Raw genomic sequence first — 20,926 nt, forward strand, 5'->3', positions numbered from 1 at the left:
CTAAAAGCCACATTGAAGTCGTATATAAATCTGTACTATACTTTATATTTTCAAGACATGTTTATAATCATATTATTATTTTTAATTTGAGAAAAAATAAATTTTATAATTTATATTGTATAATAGTTGCTAAATATAGGAATTATAGAAAAATTAAAAGCTAATAATAGAAAAATTAAAACAAAACAAAAGTCACTCATTAAAAGAACTATCTCATGATCTAATAAAAGGGACACAGTCCTTGTAAGTTGGAGATCTGAAGTCCAATCCCAGATTGGCCATTCACTGGTTATGTGGCCTTAAATAAGTCACTTAACCTTTCTGTATCTCAGCTCCTTCCCTGGTAAAAAAATATTCCTGTGTATCTTGCTGAGATTTGTGGCTCTCAAACTGGGTAAGATTTATTAAGGTACTATTTAAGTGGTAAAGCATTAGACAAATATTTTCATCTTAATATATCCATTAATATTATATCCAAAGTTAGGTTACTAAATAATGTGATTATAAAGAAGGAACTGGATCCACTTTAGATATATAGTATTTCTTCTTTTTAAAAAAGATTTTATTTATTTATTTGACAGAGAGAGACACAGTGAGAGAGGGAACACAAGCAGGGGGAGTGGGAAAGGGAGAAGCAGGCTTCCTGCCGAGCAGGGAGCCTGATGTGGGGCTCGATCCCAGGACCCCGGGATCATGACCTGAGCTGAAGGCAGGCACTTAATGACTGAGCCACCCAGGCGCCCAAATATATAATATTTCTAACTCTATAAATACTTCTACCAAATAATTGGGATAAGTACATAATGTTCTAATGTAGTAAATTTCATTATTGACTCTATTCTTCTCCCCTTCCTATCTCTACACCCTTTACCATGTGACTCAGCAGTTCTTCCCACTAGAGGGAAGAGAGAATACTTACACCTGGATGATCAGTGAGTAGGAAGGACAGAGTTCTTTCTCCTTCCTTAGCTTTCAGCTTGGGCATGTGACTTGCTTAGCCAATGGGATGCTAGCAGACCTGATGCAAACATAGGCTTGAAATGTGCTTGCATAGTGAGGTTTGCTCTATTCTCTGTTATCATCAGTGACAAGACTGTGGAGCCGATTTGGACCGAACCTGTGACCAACCTATGCCAGCCAACTCCCAACCAATCCATAGACATGTGAGCACAAATACATTATTATTGTTTTAAGTCACTGCTTTTTAAGGTGCCCTGTTATGAGGTGTTATTTTGCCAATTGATAACTGGTAGGCTCAGTGATTATACAGAACACAGTATATAATATTTCTATGATCCTTCATTTAAAGGATCATCTTTGGGTTAGATATTATAATCCCTAACCATAAATCTTATCATTTATCCACCAATAATCCATAAGTACCAACTATTTGCCAGGAAGTATTCTAGGCACCAGGCTAATCAGGGTATGACTCTAGCCACCATAATAAACCATGGCAAAATCTCAGTGGCTTATTACAATAAAAGTTTATTTCCCTCTACATAAAGGCCAGTGAAGATGCTCTGGACCGAAGGGCTCTCCTGAGTGGATCTCTACCAAGTAGGACTCAGGGAGCCAGACTCCTTCCATACTGTGATGCCATCACGTTCAACGTGTACCTCTGACATAATTTCAGAAGAGAGAGGTGGAGTATATTGGAAACTTAATCCCCTTGACCCAGAAATGGCACATACTCCACTGGGAGAATTAGTCATATGTCCCCACACACATGGAGAGAGATGGGAAATTGTCATCTCTGGCTGAGTAGCCACTCCAGCAACAACTCTACATTATGAAAGGGCAAAGTAAATCTTTGGTAGTTAGTTAAGTGTTTCTATCACAATTGGAAGAACAGAACAGACAAAGATTCCCAACCTCATGGAATTTTTGTTTATTGACTAATTATTTCATACCAGATACCAAGGTTATAAAGGTGAGTAAGACATGGTTCCTGCCTTCAAAAAACTCACGGATTTGGAGAGAAAGAAAAGATTCACACAAATAATTATAGCAGATCATAAATGCTATAATAAATCCATTTAAAGATCCAGTGTTTGCACAGAGAAAGGAATGATTAACTGCTGGGGAGGTGTCAAGGATGGCTAGATTTAATTGAAGGGGCAATGCTTGAGCTGAACCTTAAAAGATAATGTCTCAGAGCCTCTTTCCTAACAAAGCTATGGGATGGCGTTGAGGACAAAAAGGAAGGGGAAAGCACCGGTGTTTACAGGCGGTAAAACAACTTCTTTGCTTCATGTACAAATTTGGGATAATGTAAGTTTCCTTGGGATAATGTAAGTTTAGAGGAGCCTTCGTTTCCTTGGGCGCTGCTTTGGGATAATGTCCTCTATGGGAGGACAAGAGCAATGCATGACCCAAGCAAGATGGCTGGTGCCGGAAAACATAGAGGACCAGAAGCTGCCAACACAGGGGTAGTGATATCTAAAGAGGTAGAATTCCCTCCTCTCAAAGTCCTTGTCAGATAAAATAAAAACTAAATAAATAATGATATAAATCATGACTCAGACTGATCTAATAACTATGTACCAAACCCTTTACATTTCAGAGAACATAGTTTTTTAATCACCCACAGAAGAGTTACAAAAATTAAACATATCTCAGGCCAAAAATTACACCTTTAATAAGTATTGGATAATAGACGTACTACTAAAAAATAGTAAGGCTACAGTCTTTGACCACCAAGCAATGAAACTGAAAATTACAAACAAAAATAGAAAGTAGAACATATGGAAATGTAAAACATTTTCCCAAGTAATCATTGTGTCCAAAAGAAAGCCAAAACTGCAACTATTTAAAATACAACGTAAAAAAAGCTAAAAAGCACTGGGTGTTATACGCAACTAATGAATCATTGAACACTACAACAAAAACTTATGATGTACTAAGCGCTGGCTAACTGAACATAATAAAAAAAATTAAAAAATTAAAAAATAAAAAAAGCTAAAGCTTTTTGAAGGAAATTCATAGCTTTAAATGCTCTAATTCTAAATAAGAAGAAAAGAAAAACAAAATTCAAGTATGTAACATAATGGTATACATGAAATCCAAGAAAACCAATAGAAAATTATTAGAAATAAGGAGTCTTCATCTAGATCCATCTGATCCCAAACCTCTGCACTTCGCTGCTATGCCTTGCTGCTTCCTGGTGTTTAGTTTATAAAAGGAGATGAAAGGCTCTGTCCCCTCTACTTGCTTCTACACAATTCAGTAAGATTGTTATAAAGAAGGCTGCCTGATTTTCAGGCCAAACTTGATTAGGATCCAGTAAAAGAATAAATTAAAAATTAAAAGTGAAGATGAGAACAATATTTGCTAACATTTGTCATTGTTCTCCTGTAAGTTAATCTCTTTTAATGATAATCAAATGTGAAATGTCACTCCTTATTAGAAGCTAGAGAAAAACTACACACTAACCAATAGCATTATTAGGCTGGTCTCTTAAAAGTTAAAGTGGAAACCAAAGTGATATGGTTCGAATAAAGTAAAGAAAGGTAAATTTGTCAAAACCCAAAATATATTAGCTTATGTTTAAATGTCGCGAGTTCTTCAATTCACCATCTGGATCTAAATTTAACCTTATTAGCCCTTCTCAGCCAAATATGCAAAAAAAATCCATGTGAATTTGTATAATGGCCCAAGTAGCTATAAGATTTTAGGAGAGAATGAATTATATCCACCCTGTTCACAGCTATAACCTCAGCGTCTAGGTACGGCATATAGTACGCCTGATAAACATAGGTTGAATGAATGAACAGATGAATAGACAACATTTTTCTTATTTCTACTAATGAATGATGCTCAGAGACAGATTTCAATACTCATCTAGAGATTTATATTCTATTTCCTTGCTCTTTGTTGTTACGAGCCCTTCAAAAAGAAGAAATTAAAAATGACAAAATTGATTTGAAGCAGCTGAAAAGTATTGCCATCATAATCTCCACATTGGTAAGATCTGAAAATGTTTCCTTTATTAACATTTCTTGAGAAAACCTTACTATGTTAGGCAGACTGTCTCATTTGTTCACAAGCTTTCAAAACTCTAGTTCTACTATATTCAAATTCCTCATTTCCCTTCAACTTAGTGACCACCATTAACAGTCCACTGTATTTTTCATTGCCCTTATGTTTTTGCCTCAAGCTTTAACTGATTATATTCTTTGATTTCCTTACCCCGGTGTAGAGGCCTTTTTATACAGATCTTAAAAGCGACTCTAGCTGCTTTTTGTTCCTCAGGTTTTTTGTTGGTTTTTTTTTTTTTTTTTCCTTCAGGATAATTATATTCTGTTGTGCCTTTTATTATCGTGTCTTTTAGGATCTCCTAACCTTGTACACTCTTGGGCTTTATTTAATAGTGAGCTCCCTCCTCTACTCTCCACACTAAACCATGCTCATTAGGTTTCTTAATCCTCCATAATTTACTTTCATGAAATCTTATACCTTTGAGTTGCTGTGTTCTATGAGCCCATTTCCTTAGTATAGCTATTCCAAGCAGCCCAGAATCAACAAGCACTAAACATAAGCTTATTCACTTTCTCAGCCAACATGACTCTACAGAAGAAAAAAAAAAAAAAAAATCTTTGTTTTGAATGTTTATGGACCATGAAACTATACCATTTTAACCTGACATTTCATTTTCTCATCCAAACATTGCCTGAGAAGGTTAAGACCATAGAATTGGACTCTAGGCAGTCCTTAACATATAGTTATTAACTTATAGGCTTCAGGTTCTTCTTGGTCAAAAAACTATTCTATGTTAATAGAACAGAAATAACACTATCCTGATGCCATGTAGTGACTGGTAAATTCCAACTACAGCTTTGCCTTATACCCAGTATTCAGGAGAAGAGGAAAACATCTTTTTTCAGTTATTCTGCAAGAGCTCTGCTTTTCCAAATGGGTTGTTTTTAAGACTATGCATGTTCTTAAAATCTGACCGCACAGTCAACTCTGCTCTTCTCAGCGGTTCATCTTCTGCTTTCTCTTCCATTCTACTCATCACTAGCACCTTTGCTAATGGACATGTACAGAAGGGCAAAGAGAGCATATATTTTGTTTTTGATTTAACTTCTTTGGGTTAAATTTAAAAACGAAAAAGAACGTAGTAGTGAATTGAAAGAGTTAATGACGTTTCCAGAGGTGCCTATAACTTATTCAAGCAAAGTTTACACTTCAACCCTGTGCATGTTAACTTGTGATCCTCCCCATCCAGATGATAGAAAGCAAAGCCAGTAATTTCTTTATTTAATTGGTTCGCATCCACACACTGACCTCCAGGGCTCTGTTTACATAGCCTATCATGCAATACGCTCCACAGTTCCCTGCCTCTTTCAAGAGCATGTTTCTCCTGAGATTTGATATATAGCTTTCATGTTTAATCACTACATTAAACTCAATGCTCTGCTTCTTCCAGCATCGACTAACTTCCCTTCTTGGGAGGTGGGGAGAAGAGCAGAGCTTCTTGCTACTTCTGAACATAAAAGGAAGTCTGTTTTACTCTATTAGTAAAATCACCAACTACACACGATTGCAGGCAAGCAACATTAGTACATCAACTAGGAAAAAGTATTAAAACGGAAACCTTAAAACTCCTTTAGAAAGAAGGTAGGTTGATTGCTCTCAATCAGCAAAGCCAAAAACTTGAGGTGATTGAGTTACAAATTAACAGAAACAGAGTTTAATCAGCATATACCTCAGGAGACAGAGGACACAGCTAGATGGCAGCTAAAGTGTTAATCAAGTGTTAAATTGATCTTGAGGACAGAACATTCCTGGGGTTCTTGGATCAGAATTAATTCAGTGCCACTACCTTCTGGTTGAAGGTTTTCTTAACCTTCACCACAGATAAAACTTCCGATGTCTCTTTAACTGAATGGGAACATGGTAATGCCACGATCCTTTCCATAAGAATCTGTATGTGACTCAAATTTCTGAGACAAATGAAAACCTCAAAAAAACAGTTGATCCCTTTCACTAAGTCAAGGCAGTTATAATCTTCAGGCTTTAAAAACGACATGAAATGTATGTATTTTACTTTAAAATATTTCAAGCAAAAAAAGAAAAGTGGAACGAATATGGCAAACTATTAACAATCGTAAAATCTAGATGATGGATATGTGGGTGTTCATTATACTACACTCTATTTTTATATATAGTTGAACTATTTCATTATAAAATTTTTTGAAACTTAAAACACAAGCTGTTTGTGGATTTGCTTTTGTAGAAAAAAAGTTGATACAATTTTGATAAAAAAAAATAAATCACTCTCTAGGTTGATTGTTTGCGTATGTATTCAACGACTGACATTTTTCACCATGTGCTAACAATGAAAAATTTCCTTCCTTCCTCGTGAATCTCACTCCACAGTAAGAAATCCATTTACACAAATTGCAAATGTGCAGTAAGCTCTGCATAAGCTGGGTTCCTTACTTGGGAGGGAAGATATATATATATATATATATATATATGTAAAATTTTATTTTGAAATCCTTTCCTTTATGGCTAGTCATTAACCAAACTATTTATTTTTTAAATGTTTTTTTCTTAATAAGATTGGCATCTTCCTTCATTTAAAAATCTTACTTTGTCAGGAACACTGTTCCAGCTGTATGCAACATTAAGCAGAGCTAGTTTACTTTTTGTATTTGATGAACAATAGAAAATCTGAATCTATTAAAGTCATACATTTAATTGTTCCAATATGCCATCTTATTTCTAACCAAAATTTGCATGATATAGCATGCCAAAGAACACAGTTCTAGCTTCCTTTGTCATGATTCCCTCATCCGATACTAAGCTAAAAGAGCTTATAAGAAAACATAATTACCTGTTTCTTAATTTGAAACCATCTGAATTCTTTCCACAACATATTTAATTTCAAAATTAAAAGAATAAATAAACTTTTAATCAGTATTCCCCATAAGATTTTTCAGAGTACAGAACTTTGTAGTTTTCAAAGATATGCAGATGTCGTCCATCATAAACATTTTTTTTTTTTTAAATTAGGACTTGGAAAAAATAAGAATCATGAGCAAAATCTTTGGTCACCAGAGTGACAGGTGTGTGCCTGTACAGATGTTGTAACTATCACTCCAAGAATTTAGCAGCACGCTTCAATTTGGATTTGAAAATTCAACATAAATTTTCTGACTTTGACAATAGCTGCCTAATATTTCAATTTTGTACACTATTTTCCAGGTTTTACCTTCAAAATGAACCTGGTGGACTTTTTCATTTTTAAGAGCTACGTTGCAGATCCTTTGCCCTAAAACCAGTTTCTGACCTGATGTTTAGGGAATTAAATCAGATCATAACAAAGTAGGCTCTTAATAAATATTTGGTGACTTACTGGCAATGATATAAAAAGACACCCAACTTTTATGTAAAAATTCATATTCCATCAATTTTCTCCGTTTATTTTTTATTATACTTAAAGATTTTAATATTTAAAAAATGACAAAGACTTTTCACCTTATTTTGAGTCACCTCCTATGAATCAATAAAAAGTCAAATCATCGATACAATACCTCCATGCCTTTAGTCTCCATTTAGTCAATATTGTAAACCAGAAATGTGTATCTTATGCTTTCACTGTCAGATGTGATTCAGAAACCCAAGAGCACACAGAATGGACAGATTTCTAGAATTATGATTATCAAATTAGGTGAAACTGTTAACTCAAATGTACAGACTTCATATTTAAAGAGTCTCACCAAGTTGGAGACATTCATAAAGGTATACAATGAAAGAAAGATGAAGCTTTTAAAGAAGAAAAGCACATTAGCTCCTTAACATCACGACAAAAAAGAAGATATATATATATATAGTCCTTAATTCCTTTGTGAACATAATAAACAAAAACTTTTTTTAAGTTAAAACATAATGGAACTCAAACCACAGTAAGAATGTTACTTTTAAATTCAATAAATTATATGCTTCTTTGTTAAATTATTTTCTCCTGGAATTGAAAATCAATGTTTATTTACCTATTAACAGTTCACTAAAGGGCATAATTCCTTTGTATGAATACGAGACAATTTTTTGTGCTTTAATTATAAACACCATTAGACACTCTGGAGCACATAAATCTCAGCAAATGACATAAGGACACAGTCTAACCTAAGGATTATATGGCTACATTCATGCTTAATGAAAAGAAGACATCTAATGAGGTTGATATGCCACTGTTTCTGAAAATGTAAATTCTGTCTTGATAGATACAAAATAATGGCTTAAGGTGACCTTAGTTTTCCATTACACCCCCAAATAAACAAATTTTTAAAAAACTAACGAATCATAGACAAATTTATATTTCTATTGGCTAAAACTCTTTATAGTTTTTTGGATTAGTGCTCCCTTCAGCAGCACATAAACTATAGTTGGCAGGATTAAATGTATTTATTACCCACATTTGATGACAAGTCACTTGCACATAATCTTCAAATTATCCAGGATGCTTTATCTACTTAGAGAATAATATTCTATTTTGAGCAATAAGTATGTACAACCCTTACTTCTGCATTTAAAATGAAACTCTGCAGATATAGGGCATTTAACGCTTATTACAGAACTATCAAGAATCCCAAAGTGAATATCTCAAGTTATGATTCCAAGCAGCCAATAGCCCTGCTTTGAGGTGGGGTTCATGTTTTGAAAAGAGGCTGCCTAGTCTGTTTAAAATCAAAAAGGTTCTTGATCTGATGAGTTATTCCTCAGAGAATAATGTAAATAAAATATACTCAGAATAACATTACTAATGTAAACATACCTGAACCGGAGTCAAACTTGCTTTCTGACCTGAAAAGAGAAAGAAATTTTTTACAATATAAAAATTGCTTATTAAAGAGCAACTATTACTCTGTGGGAGGGGATACAATGGTTATAGATTTCAGTACATTGGTCAACAAGGAAAATCACTTTTTTAAATGTAAACACAAATCTGTTTTAACTATTTTAGATGTATGCATTATCCTAGGTCCCCGAAACATGCACATTATCTGTAGAGATAGCACAGTAAGAAAAAGATAGTAACTTTTTAACTTGTTTTGAGAGAAGGAGGATAAATTATGGACCAAAAAAAGGCAGATTAACTTGTTTCTGTAATATAATAAAGCAATAAAAAACTCAAATTTAAATTTATCCTCTTTACTTATTATTAAAGATTTTCAATTATTCAACACCAAGTAATTTTTCACTAAGTTCTTCACCAAGTAAATGAACCTAGTAACCCCATACATTTAATAAGAAAGAGGAAAAAAGAATCTGAGCCCTTGTGGGAACGTTATGTTTCAGATATAGGTTAATACTGGTTGTAAATTCAGAAGCCTTTGAAGCTCTCAGTTCGGCTGTGGGAAAACTTCTGTTGGGTAATTACTCTCAAGATGCTGCTGGTGTGCTGTCAAGCAGAATTAACCCTATGACTAGGCCTATCTACACAAGCTACTATAAGACAGCATTGTCTATATCTAGCTCTCAAACCAATTAGTGGGCATGCTCCAGTCGGATTTATATCACACATTAACAATCAATAGTATATATGTTCACAGCTGCCACAGCGAGATACAAGAACCCACCAGCAGGAGTCCTGTTAGGGGATGTTACATTGACAGAGAAGACTTTTTTTTTTTTCCTGGGGAAATGTAGTTAACTAAGTGGGAAAGGAGATTTCTTTGAAATTATGCCAGGGTACCAAAGCACTTTTGGAAGCAGTGGCTTTCTTTACCTAAATTAGTTTCAAGAGAAGTCATCAAAGGGGAGAGGGGGGAAGGAGAAGCAAGAAGCAGCTTCCTTTGTCATAAAGACCCATTTTCTCAAGTATTCTCAAGTAAAGTTTCACCTGATACTTAAACTAAGTCAATAACTGTAAAAAAAAAAAAAAAAAAAGTATTATGACGACCATGGTTATCAATAACCAGCACTGCAAGCCAGGTGCGCATTTTTCCCAAGCCCTGGCTAACCACAGTGTCCTCTCAATCCTTCTCTGACCCGTCCCTGACTACCATTTCAGGTGCAGACCATTTTTGCTTTTTGTCCTCTCTTCTGTTCTGGAAAGCCCTGCCGCAGGCCCTCTTCTTTGTTTCCCTGAGCCCCAGTCTAAAGGACACTTGCCCCATGCCCTGCTGGTTTCCTTGCCTATCTTCCCCACTGGTCACAGCACGGACACAGTGCTTGAACACAACTGTCTGTTCAGGGGATCTTCTGCTTCCACACACAGTCTCCTCACCTGCATAAGAGGTGTTCTTCCTTTTGTCGAAGATTCCCTCCACTTCTACGCTAAAAGGCATTCTCTCATCCAGCCTGAAACCAGACTGTGTGAATGACTCCTCTCTGCTGTATCTTCAATCCCCAGGTTTCTGCAGGTCCCTCCTCCCTTCTGCAGAGAAGTGCTCGGGGATGAGATGAATGCCCTCCTTCAAATTGGTGCCCTATTTTCCTGCGCTTACAATCAAGTATATGGAACGGAGAAACTCTACCGTATGTCTTCTTCTCCTCACCTCCCAATATATTCACTCTTGGAGCCACTACAATGTGTCCTTGCTAAAGTTTATCAGTGGCTTCCTATCGCTAAACCCAAAAGCCCTGTTACAGTCCCGACTTTACTAAACCTCTCTCCAACGAATGAGCAATACTACCTGAAGGTTGTCCTGGGGCTTCAAATGGTATATGTACTAAGCTGAATTCAATTTCTTTTCCCTCAAATATAACTCCCTGCAATATAGCATTGAAACTGGATATCATGACATTGTTCCAGTTTTCTTCTGCACCCCCAATATCAAATTAGTCACCAAGACCTGTTGATTCTACTATCTTCCCTCCTCTCTGTTCTCACTCTTACCATCTTCGGGCCTATCTTTTGCTCAGAATCTCATAACCAGTATCCCACCCTCCCTTCCAATCTATTATCCCATCAGCTGCCAGAAGTTTCCAAAACACTAATCCGATCACATCACCACCACCTCAAAAACTAGAGCAGAGCTTTCCAAACTTGGGTCACAAACTGACCCAATAATGGATTATAAAATTCATTTAGTGGATTACAACTAGTGTTTTTAAAAAACTGAAATAGGAGCGCCTGGGTGGCTCAGTCATCAGCGTCTGCCTTCGGCTCACGCCCTGATCCCAGAGTCCTGGGATCAAGTCCCGCATCAGGCTCCCTGCTCAGCGGGAAGCCTGCTTCTCCCTCTCCCTCTGCCTGCTGCTCTGCCTTCTTGTTCTCTCTCTCTCTCTGTCAAATAAATAAATAAGATCGTTAAAAATAAATAAATAATAAGTAAATTAATAAACTGAAATAGAATAGAAAAGAAGACAAATGCGCTTCACATAGTGAGAGTATGTGCAATTCTGTGCAACTTTTAATTACATGTATGTGCATTTGTGTGTGTGCATGATCGCACATGTGTGTTGTGCAGTACCACCCTCACAAGTGAGCAAAAAAACCTCTGCTCTGGCTTTCCTCTGGCTGTGTCCTCCTCCCCACCAGGTAAGGAGTCCCTTCTATCTGAAGCTCCAAGTACCAGGGTCCCCAGCATTCTCCACCCAAATGGCCCTGAGCTGGCTTCCTCAGCCTAGGGACTAAAGCCCTTTCTTTAAGTCAGGTTGTGCGACTAGTGTGTGTGTACCTCCAGCCCAAGGGGTGGTCAAAAGCTGTTGCTGGAAGGAGGGAGACTAGACCTGAGGACAGAAGGATGGGCGAGCAAAGAGGACAGAGGAACATGCTTTCCCTACTCTTCCACATTTCTGCTCAGAGAATTCTTAATTCAAACCCTTCCACGAGAGTAGGAAGCTGGAACACCAAGGGGCCAGAGGCTGCCCCTTAGACCAGACTGGCACAGTCTAGATGGCCCTTGGAACTCAGGGGCCTGGCTGGTACGGATAGGAAAGGGGCAATGATAGGACAGATAGAAGAGCTCCTCCCCCCCGCCATAGAGAAGAAAACAAAGGACAGATGCCACAGCCATCAGAAGAGACGGCTGAGGGAGCCTTTTCCTCCTCTCCTCTACTTGGCCTGGTTGCCATCGTCCCTGAGTTTCCCCAGGATGAATGACAGCCTTTTGGTGGAAGTCTAAATTAACTTTAAATTTGCACTCTTCTCAGTTATTTGGTATCAGTGGTTTTACACACAATTTTTACTGTTTTTGTTATAAGGTACATTTGTCAAAGTAGATTGGTATATCCTTTTGTAATAGTTTATTGCCTTGACTTATAACTTCTTAAATAATTAGCTATCTTGTATCCCCATTTGTCCTCTTGCCCAGGCCCCGCAAGTGATAGGACCAGGCCTGGTAATAAATCATCATGTAAAAAGGTATGTCTTACTATGGGTCACAGACAAAAAAGTTTCAAAGCTACTGATTGAGGGATATCAAGTTCACACTCCTCTGCATGGTGTCTGAGGGGCCCTGGTCCCAGGTCTCCCACTCCAACTCTAACCCACACTGTATCCCACACTCTCACCAAATGAAACTGTTGCCATATTATTAGCCTGCATCCAGTGCCCTCAGCCTCCGATGCTCTCCCCCCAGCTCATCACTGACAAGCTCTTATTCAACTATGAAGACTCACCTCAATTCCATCAACACTCTGCCTGCTCCCCCTTGCCTCCCAGAGCTCCTTGCTTGCCCCTCAGTTACAGCACGGTGTGGGGCCTGGCACAGAGACCCCCACACTGTGTGTCAGAGACACTAAGCTCAGAGAGATGCAGGCTGGGTCTGGTCCATCTTCATATTCCCAGCACTTACTGCAGCATGAGGCATTTAAGAGTTATTAAAAATGTGTAGTAGGAATTAACACATGAACAAATGAATCTGGAGGTTAACAGAAGGCTAAAAAAATAGGTACAGTGGCCAAAAACTCAATAAAATGCCTCTTTCTGAGATGTGAAAAATCATATCAAAAAACTCTCGTTCCTCAGGCCATCTTATCTTCTCCAGAGATAGCTGGTCAATATGTAAAATACACACATAAAGTTCAGAGAAAACGTCTTCACAAACTAATTAACGACATCAGGTATCAGCTGAAAAACAAGAATGTTTTTATAATTCTCGGACACAGTCCTGAACCTTCAAAAAACACACAACTACTCTATTAATAATTAAGACTTAATAGTAGGGTTAATACTATCACTTTGGGGGTTAAGGAAAGTTGGTCCTGTGGTAGAAGTTAATTCAGACTTCTCAGATCTTACACACACAAGACACAAAGCCTGTCTCTATTGTACTATGGACTCTGATCATCTCTACTTCTAAATCCTCTTTAAAAAAGTAAGTAAAGTATAGATAGGAACAAACAAATGGCAAGTGCGAAAAAAAATTCACACATAATACAGATTATACTAGAAAGGCAAAAAGGGATGTTCCTTCATTCATTCCAAACCATGTATGATGTGCTTATTTTCAGTAGTATATTAAGCTAGATGGCAGGAATATAAAAATGAATGAAGTAAGGTTATGTGGAGTATAAGATGCATAAATAGAATTGTGTCTGCACAGACATTCATTTAACCCCTTGATTACATACTCACATCTCAGCTTAAAGCTACACAACTAGTTCCTTTGGCAATTGCCAAAAGATGGCGAACATAGCACACACTGCTACGGTCTTCCAATATCCATTCTCCACTTTTTTATTTTAGAAATAGACTCTCTGAGTTTTCGACAGGCACATGGGCTGCCTGCCTAAGACAATTTTTCCACAATATTTCCTACCTCTCTTGTAGCTAGTTGTGACCATGTAACTAAGTTCTTGCCAAAAGGATGCAAGCAGAAGTGACGTGTATAGCATCTGCATCATGCCCTTCCACGGAGCTGCATCCCTCTCTTCTTCCCACTGGCTGGAATGTAGATGTGATTCCAGGAGCTGAAGCAGCCATTCTTAGATCATGAGAGAGAAGCTGATATCAGAGTATCAGCCTTTCACCAGCCCTTGTGCTGAAGGTATATACACGATAGTAGCACCATGATCAATCTTATTACTGTATTTAAGCCACTATTGTTTTGGAGCACTTGTAACAATAATACCACACTAAAAAAAGGCCTAAACTAAAACTCCAAATTTTTCAACCTGAATAGTTTCTATGAATTTGTAGTTGCGAGGAGAATTTAAGTATCATTACTATTTTTTTCAATCATTAAAGTACATAATGCATGCATTCTTTTGGTAACAGAACTGTAGGTTTTCAAAAGAGGGTGGTTTTAGTCTTTGGTTAGAGTTCTATAGCCCTGTTTTATAGTTTATAAAAACTACTATTCTCTATTTATAGGAAATAACCCAGGGTCCAGGAAAGTTCTGTGTATTGAAGTCAAAAGTTTTTATTTATTTTATTATTTTAAAAAATTGTATTGTCTCCTTTGTGGAACCCTCAAAGTGTCAGAGAAACTGCTTTTTGCTTAATGTTCAACTGAATTAAAAACTTTTTAATGAGAACCATATAAGTGTGAGCTACATGGAGTTGATGGAGTCAGTGTGCCAAAAGGTTTTAGGTAACCTGTGGAAAGGTGAGGGTGCCATTCTTAGTGTTTTTAATTGATGTCAATCTAAGATTCTAGCCGCAGAAATCATTAGAGGGAAGAAGAAGGAGTAACAGACTGATTTCTGCCTATAAGGTTATTATACATGACAACTCCATACCCAGGATTTTCTAAAACAGTCCAGGTCAAATAACCTCTTCTGTTGTCCCCTTAAAGCAAAGAAAATCTTCAGAAGTCTCAATATTTCAGGAACCTACTTACAAGCCTAAGAATTTCTTCTTACTCTAAAGGTAACCCACAGGCCTTCATCAAACCAGAGGCTAGTAATAATAGTGGTGAGTATCTGTGTGCCTTCTCCTGGCTCCATAAACACAACATGCTTCCTCTGCTTGGAAAGCGCCCCCCCCCCCATTCTAGTATCCCTTAACCCCTTTGCCTACTTAACTTCTAAAACTCTCTCCACATATTAGCTTCATCATCAGTGCATTAAAAAGGAGTGGCCAGGGGCGCCTGGGTGGCTCAGTTGGTTAAGCGACTGTCTTCAGCTCAGGTCATGATCCTGGAGTCCCAGGAGTCCCGAGATCGAGTCCCGCATCAGGCTCCCTGCTCAGCAGGGAGTCTGCTTCTCCCTCTGACCCTCCCCCCTCTCATGTGCTCTCTCTCTCTCTCTCTCATTCTCGCTCTCTCAAATAAATAAATAAAATCTTAAAAAATAAAATAAAATAAAATAAAAAGGAGTGGCCAGATGACCTTAAATCAAATCCCTTGAGTTTATACTCGTAGAGCACCAGTTGCTCCTTCTTGGGACTCGTCAGACTTGTAATCCTACATCTGTTCATGTGGTTATTTGACCATACTAAAAGAGTTCAACAATTGTGGCCGACACTGTTGTTTGCCTATCTAACAGCCAGTCTTCCTTTTTCCCGAAGACAGAATTCCAGCTCTGGAAGGGTGCTCATGTGTCCTCCCCACCAGGAATGAATCATTACCAGGCCCCACCAGCTGTGGCCTTCCCCCTGTCCTTCGTCAGTGGCTGGTTCCCGGACAGGCGGGTAACCCGGTTCCGAGCAGTGAGCGGTACCGGGAGGTCTGCTGGGACACTTCTTGGAAAGGTTTTTCTCCATGAAAAGGACAGGGGTGATTTAGGGAGAAGGCCCTTTTCCTACTTTCTCTCTCTCTCCCTGTTTCCTGCCTTTGAGGTTATTATTCAAGGATATGACCCTTAGAACTGCTACAGCAATCTTGTAACATTGAAGGGAAGGCGAAGAGAAATCACAGAAATGCTAACATAGAACTTTGATACTGTTCCAGTTCCAGAACGGCCTTTCTCTAGCGCTCCTGTTAAGGTAGTCAAGTCTGTCATTGTTAAGCCACTTTTACTGGGGTATTTCTGTTACTTTTAACCCAAAATATTCTGATATTATAACCAAAGCAGTACTAGGTTATGAGGTATCTACTTATATTGTGTTTAAAATTCAGGCCTCTGTGTTATATTTTGATGATAATGATGCTATAAATACAAAAGACAGAAAAATACACAGGGAAAAAAATAAATTTAAACGTTGAAAGACACATCAACTACCACAACTAAAAACTGAGAAAAATGTACAAATAAAAGGTGTCCATTAACTGCATGCTCAATTTAAAAAAAAAAAAAAACCTGGCAAAAATAAATCAAACAACCCATAAATTTAGAAATCAAAATAGTCAGCCAAAGAGCAGCAAACCTGAGGAAGCTTGCTTGAAGATGCCCCACATGAGCCTGGTATTGTTTGGTTTTTGTGTTTTCCTTGTAACCAGGCCGTGTCCCTGTCACTGGGATCCCTGCCACCCTGATATGTTTGTGGGAGACTTTATGCAGCAGAGTGGTAGAGTCTATGAATCACTTAATATTGAGGGGATAGTCGTGGAAAAGCCAGCCAGTGGAGACAGACAGACCAGAGCCCGGCTCAGGTCTACCACTTGCTACCCTATGTAACTTTGGAGAAGGTAATTACCGCTCTAAGTCTTGGTTTCGCTCTTTATAGGATGGAAGGAATATATTTGCCCTTTATAATTTCTGTGTATAATACTATGAAGTTCCTAGGTCAAGCTCTGGCATGTATTATAAGTTGAGTAAACGGTAGGTTTTTATCTAAACAAAGATACTAACTAAAGTTGACCTAGTAGGCTACAAGTACAACTCGCAATATTTTGGCTAAATATATATACCTATATATAAACAGAATGTATTACTCTGCTTGTGATCTTAGTTGGGGTATGATTTTAATATGAGTGCCAAAATGATGTAGCAAACAATAAGAGAATAGCAATAAAAATAACTGAAGAAACTGGAAATATTTGAGAAGGCTAATGCAAAATAATATAAATGATCTGTTTACACAACATAGAGAAGAAATCTTATTTGTCCTTAAAACACAAATGAAACATTCTCTTATTAAAATAGTTGCACAATTCGGGGTGCCTGGGTGGCTCAGTCAGTTAAGTGTCTGCCTTCGGCTCAGGTTATGATCTCAGGGTCCTGGGATCGAGTGCCACACCAGGCTCCCTGCTCAGTGGGTAGCCTGCTTCTCCCTCATCCTTTCCCTCTGTGTTCTCCCCCTCTCTCTCAACTAAATAAGTAAAATCTTCAAAAAATATAAAATAAAAAAACAAAATAGTTGCACAATGCACTCAACAGCATATAGCAGTAAGAATCAAGAGACCTGGAATCAAGTTCAGAAACCAGGACAAGTCATTTAACTTGTGAGCCCCATTTTCCTCATTAGTAAAATGAAGCATTTGAGATAAATCAGTGTTGCTCCACAGAAACTATTCCATGGAGAGGTAAGCTGTCTAAATTTTTCTGTAGTCCCCAAGAATAAAGAAAAGGAGAAGGGAAAAGGAGAGAACAGAGGAAAAGTGAGTGTGAGGTGATAAAAATTTGCATCTGTACAACTCAAACCTATAGACGAGTAAGACTGAAAAAACAGACAATTCTTAAGGCCATTTTTGGCTCCCAGGTTCCATAATTGTTCCCGAGGCCAGATTGATAACTGCCTTCTTAAAATTCCAGTATCATTTCCCTTCTGTATAATTTACAGCACTTAATCATACGTTTCCTTTAAAATAATTTAATTGTGTCTTGTGTATATTTATATCTCGAGGGAGAATAAGACCTCTAAACTAAAGATACTTTAGCTGTTGAAAATAAATTCAAAGCACTAAAGAAACAGTGTTAATAGAGGACACTTCTTCATATTATAAGCTGAAATGTGTCCTCCCAAAATTTCTTGTTTTGAAGTTCTAACCCCTAGTACTGTGACTGTATTTGAAAATAGGGTTTTTAAAGAGGTAATTAAGTTAAAATGAAGTCATTCAAGTGGACCCTAATCCGACGTGACTGGTGTCCTTATGAGAAAAGGAAATCAGGACATAGACGCACCAGGAAGGAAGACCACGTGAAGACATGGAGAGAAGACAGTCACCCACAAGCTAAGAAGAGAGAACTTAGGAGAAACCAACCCTGCTGACATCTTGATCTGGGACTTCCAGGCTCCAGAGCTGTGACACAGTACATTTCTGTTGTTTAAGCCTCCCAGTTTGTGGCACTTTGTTATGGAAGCCCTCACAAACCACCACACTTCATTTCTTCTTCAGCCAGATATTTAGCAAACTCAAACCTCCAATAAAAGCCAAAAACCCAGAAATTAGCTGGAAATAAAAATGTCTACAGCTCTTATACACTTATGCCCATTTTAGGTACAATATAGTTTTGATTTCTCTATTCTCCCTCATTATTTTTAACCAGATTCGGCCAAAGTGCTTTACCTGCATCTTGACCACAGGGCAGCTGTTCCTGCAAATTACCAGAGACCACCAGTAGGCACACATAAGACTCTGATCAATGGGCTCTCTGTCTCGTCATACCGCTGTGGGAGAATGTTTCCAGTGGTTTTGCCTGGTCCTTTAACACTGGTGTTGTGTACATAGTTGGCATGTGCTCTCTGGGGGATGAGGCAGACTTGGGAGGTGGTAAAATTTATTGCCCTACATCAGTTTTACACATAATATTTGTTTTCTTATTTTCCCTGGAAATTTTCATTTCTACTCTAGGTTGTAATCAGAAGTAGAACAATACAAGTTGTGCCTAGCAGCTTAGTGCTACACACAATAAATGGCAGATCCTAAAATTTTAAGGAATCAACAAAAGAAACTCAAACAAGGGCAATCCAGAGTTGATGAGTATAGAGGCAGACTCCACACACCTCAGTAGCCTCTGAAGATGTCAATGCGAGATGGAAAGGTAAAAGAATATCACCCTCCACACTTTACAGAACCTTAAGTACCTCATTAGGGCCTCATTGCACCATTGTTTTATAACACAGCTTAATAACTATGTTAAATATAACATGTAATATTAATAATGATAGCTACAAGTCATGAAATTAATCATTTAATTATGCTACTTAGTAAGACACAGAAGTATATTATTTAGACAGGAGTTTATTTTTTAAATCATTAGTTAATAATTTTAGGGTTAAAATACATGTTTGAGTTGTCTAGAGAATATGTTTATACAAAGCTCTTCATTTCCTAGATATCACTATACACAAACAGAAGAAGCAAAGCAAAATTAGGAAGAGAAAAGCATAAATTAAGAATAAAGAGACCATGGAGAAAAGATCTAATTGTCAGTGTTAAGTGTGTGTACTCCTATTTCTACAAAGCACTAAAAAAGTGATTTAGGTCTTTAAAAATCAGTTGTGTTTTTCATTTGCAAAGCAAAGATAATATCTGCTACTCTACACAGTTATTTTTTTTTAAGATTTATTTATTTATTTGAGAGAGAGAAGAAAGCGCGAGAGCACTTGAGGGGAGGGGAGGGACAGAAGGAGAGAGAGAATCTCAAGCAGACTCCCCGCTGAGCCAGAACCCCACACAGGGCTCAATCTCACAACCCTGAGATCATGACCTGAGCTGAAACCAAGAGTTGGACTCAATCAACTGAGCTACCCAGGCACCCCCAGATCTCAACTTTAAAAGCCTTTATAAGGAGTTGTGATTTTCAAAGATAAATCATCACAGTTTTTAAAAAGCAAATTATAATCTGACTTAAATTATTTAAATTCTCATTCTGCCATGTGAAAAATGAACTACAATGGAATGACAACCAAAACAGAGAGCCCATCTGGCACCCAGATCTTGGTTTTTTTGTTTGCTTGTTTGTTAAGACTTTATTTATTTATTTATTTATTTATTTATTTATTTATTTAAGGTGGGGCGGGGGCGTTGAGGAGCAGAGGGAGACGGATAAGCAGACTCCGTGCTAAGCACGGAGCCGAATGCAGAGCTCAATCCCAGGACCCTGAGATCACGACCTGAGCCGAAATCAAAAGTCGGGACGCTTAACCAACTGAGCCACCCAGGTGCCCCCAGATCTTGGTTTTTAATACCATTCTCTAATACAAGGAACCAGGGCTTCTTGGAGAAATGGCTGATTCTCGAACTGGGGCAGGAAATACACAAGATAAACCTGGATTATCAAGTAGTGCTAGAAAGCAAAGAGGGGCTCAAAAACAAACAAACAAAAACCCCACATCGATAGGGATGTCTCAAAGGGACACAAGAACCAACAGAAAGAGTTCCCAATAGCCAAAGCTGGAACAATATGAACAACAAAATAAATAGAGTAGTATTGGATTATAACCCAAGGTATAAACTAAATATCCATGAGTCCATATCGATATAAGTAAATGATTAATTAAATAAATGAGAGAAAAGACACACATTTCCCTTTGCAGAAGAATTCCAAATAATTTGTATAGCTACTCTGCCCTCAGGATGAGGAAAAAACTCCCCAGTCCTTAAGTGTGGGCTGTGCATCGTGACTTCCTTCCAAAGAGCACAGTATGGAAAGGGGAAAACTGAGTAACTTTGCAGTGGGGAAACCTAATAAACACTACCTCAGCCATATGGCCAAGGTCAATATTAAAAGTGATACCATGTTGATAGTATGTACCCTCGATATGATGTGATTAAAATGGCACTTTATCTCTGTGATCTTCCACCCCAAAACCCACATCCTCAGTCTAATCATGAGAAAAACATCAGACAAATCCCAATAGAGGAGCATCCTACAAAATACCTGACCAATATTCCTCAAAACTTTAAAGGTCATCAAAAATAAGGAAAGTCTGAGAAACTGTCACAGTCAAGAGAAACTAAATGTAATAACTAAATGTAATGTAGTACCCTGGATAAGATCCTGGAACAGACAATGGACATTAGGTAAAAACTAAGGAAATCTGGGGGCACCTGGTGGCTCAGTCAGTTAAGCATCTGACTCTTGATTTTGGCTCAGGTCATGATCTCAGGGTGGTGAGATCAAGCCCCATGTGGGGGCTCCGTGCTCAGTGGAGAGTCTGCTTGAGATTCTCCCTCTCCCTCTGCTCTCCCCCTGC

At 37.9% G+C, this 20,926-nt stretch overlaps 1 protein-coding gene across 2 annotated transcripts in view; it reads right to left on the reverse strand.

The window, feature by feature from the left end:
* Positions 1–20,926, reverse strand: part of MSRB3 (methionine sulfoxide reductase B3) — a 163,729-nt gene that overhangs the window by 74,707 nt on the left and 68,096 nt on the right. For both annotated transcript variants that reach the window (XM_032420303.1, XM_032420301.1), the window contains exon 5: positions 8,786–8,814. In XM_032420303.1, coding sequence (XP_032276194.1) covers positions 8,786–8,814 — 29 coding nt within the window. The remainder of the gene's footprint in view (positions 1–8,785; positions 8,815–20,926) is intronic.

This window comes from Phoca vitulina, unplaced genomic scaffold (genome assembly GCF_004348235.1).
Source record: "Phoca vitulina isolate PV1807 unplaced genomic scaffold, GSC_HSeal_1.0 scaffold23, whole genome shotgun sequence".
Classification (NCBI taxonomy): domain Eukaryota; kingdom Metazoa; phylum Chordata; class Mammalia; order Carnivora; family Phocidae; genus Phoca; species Phoca vitulina.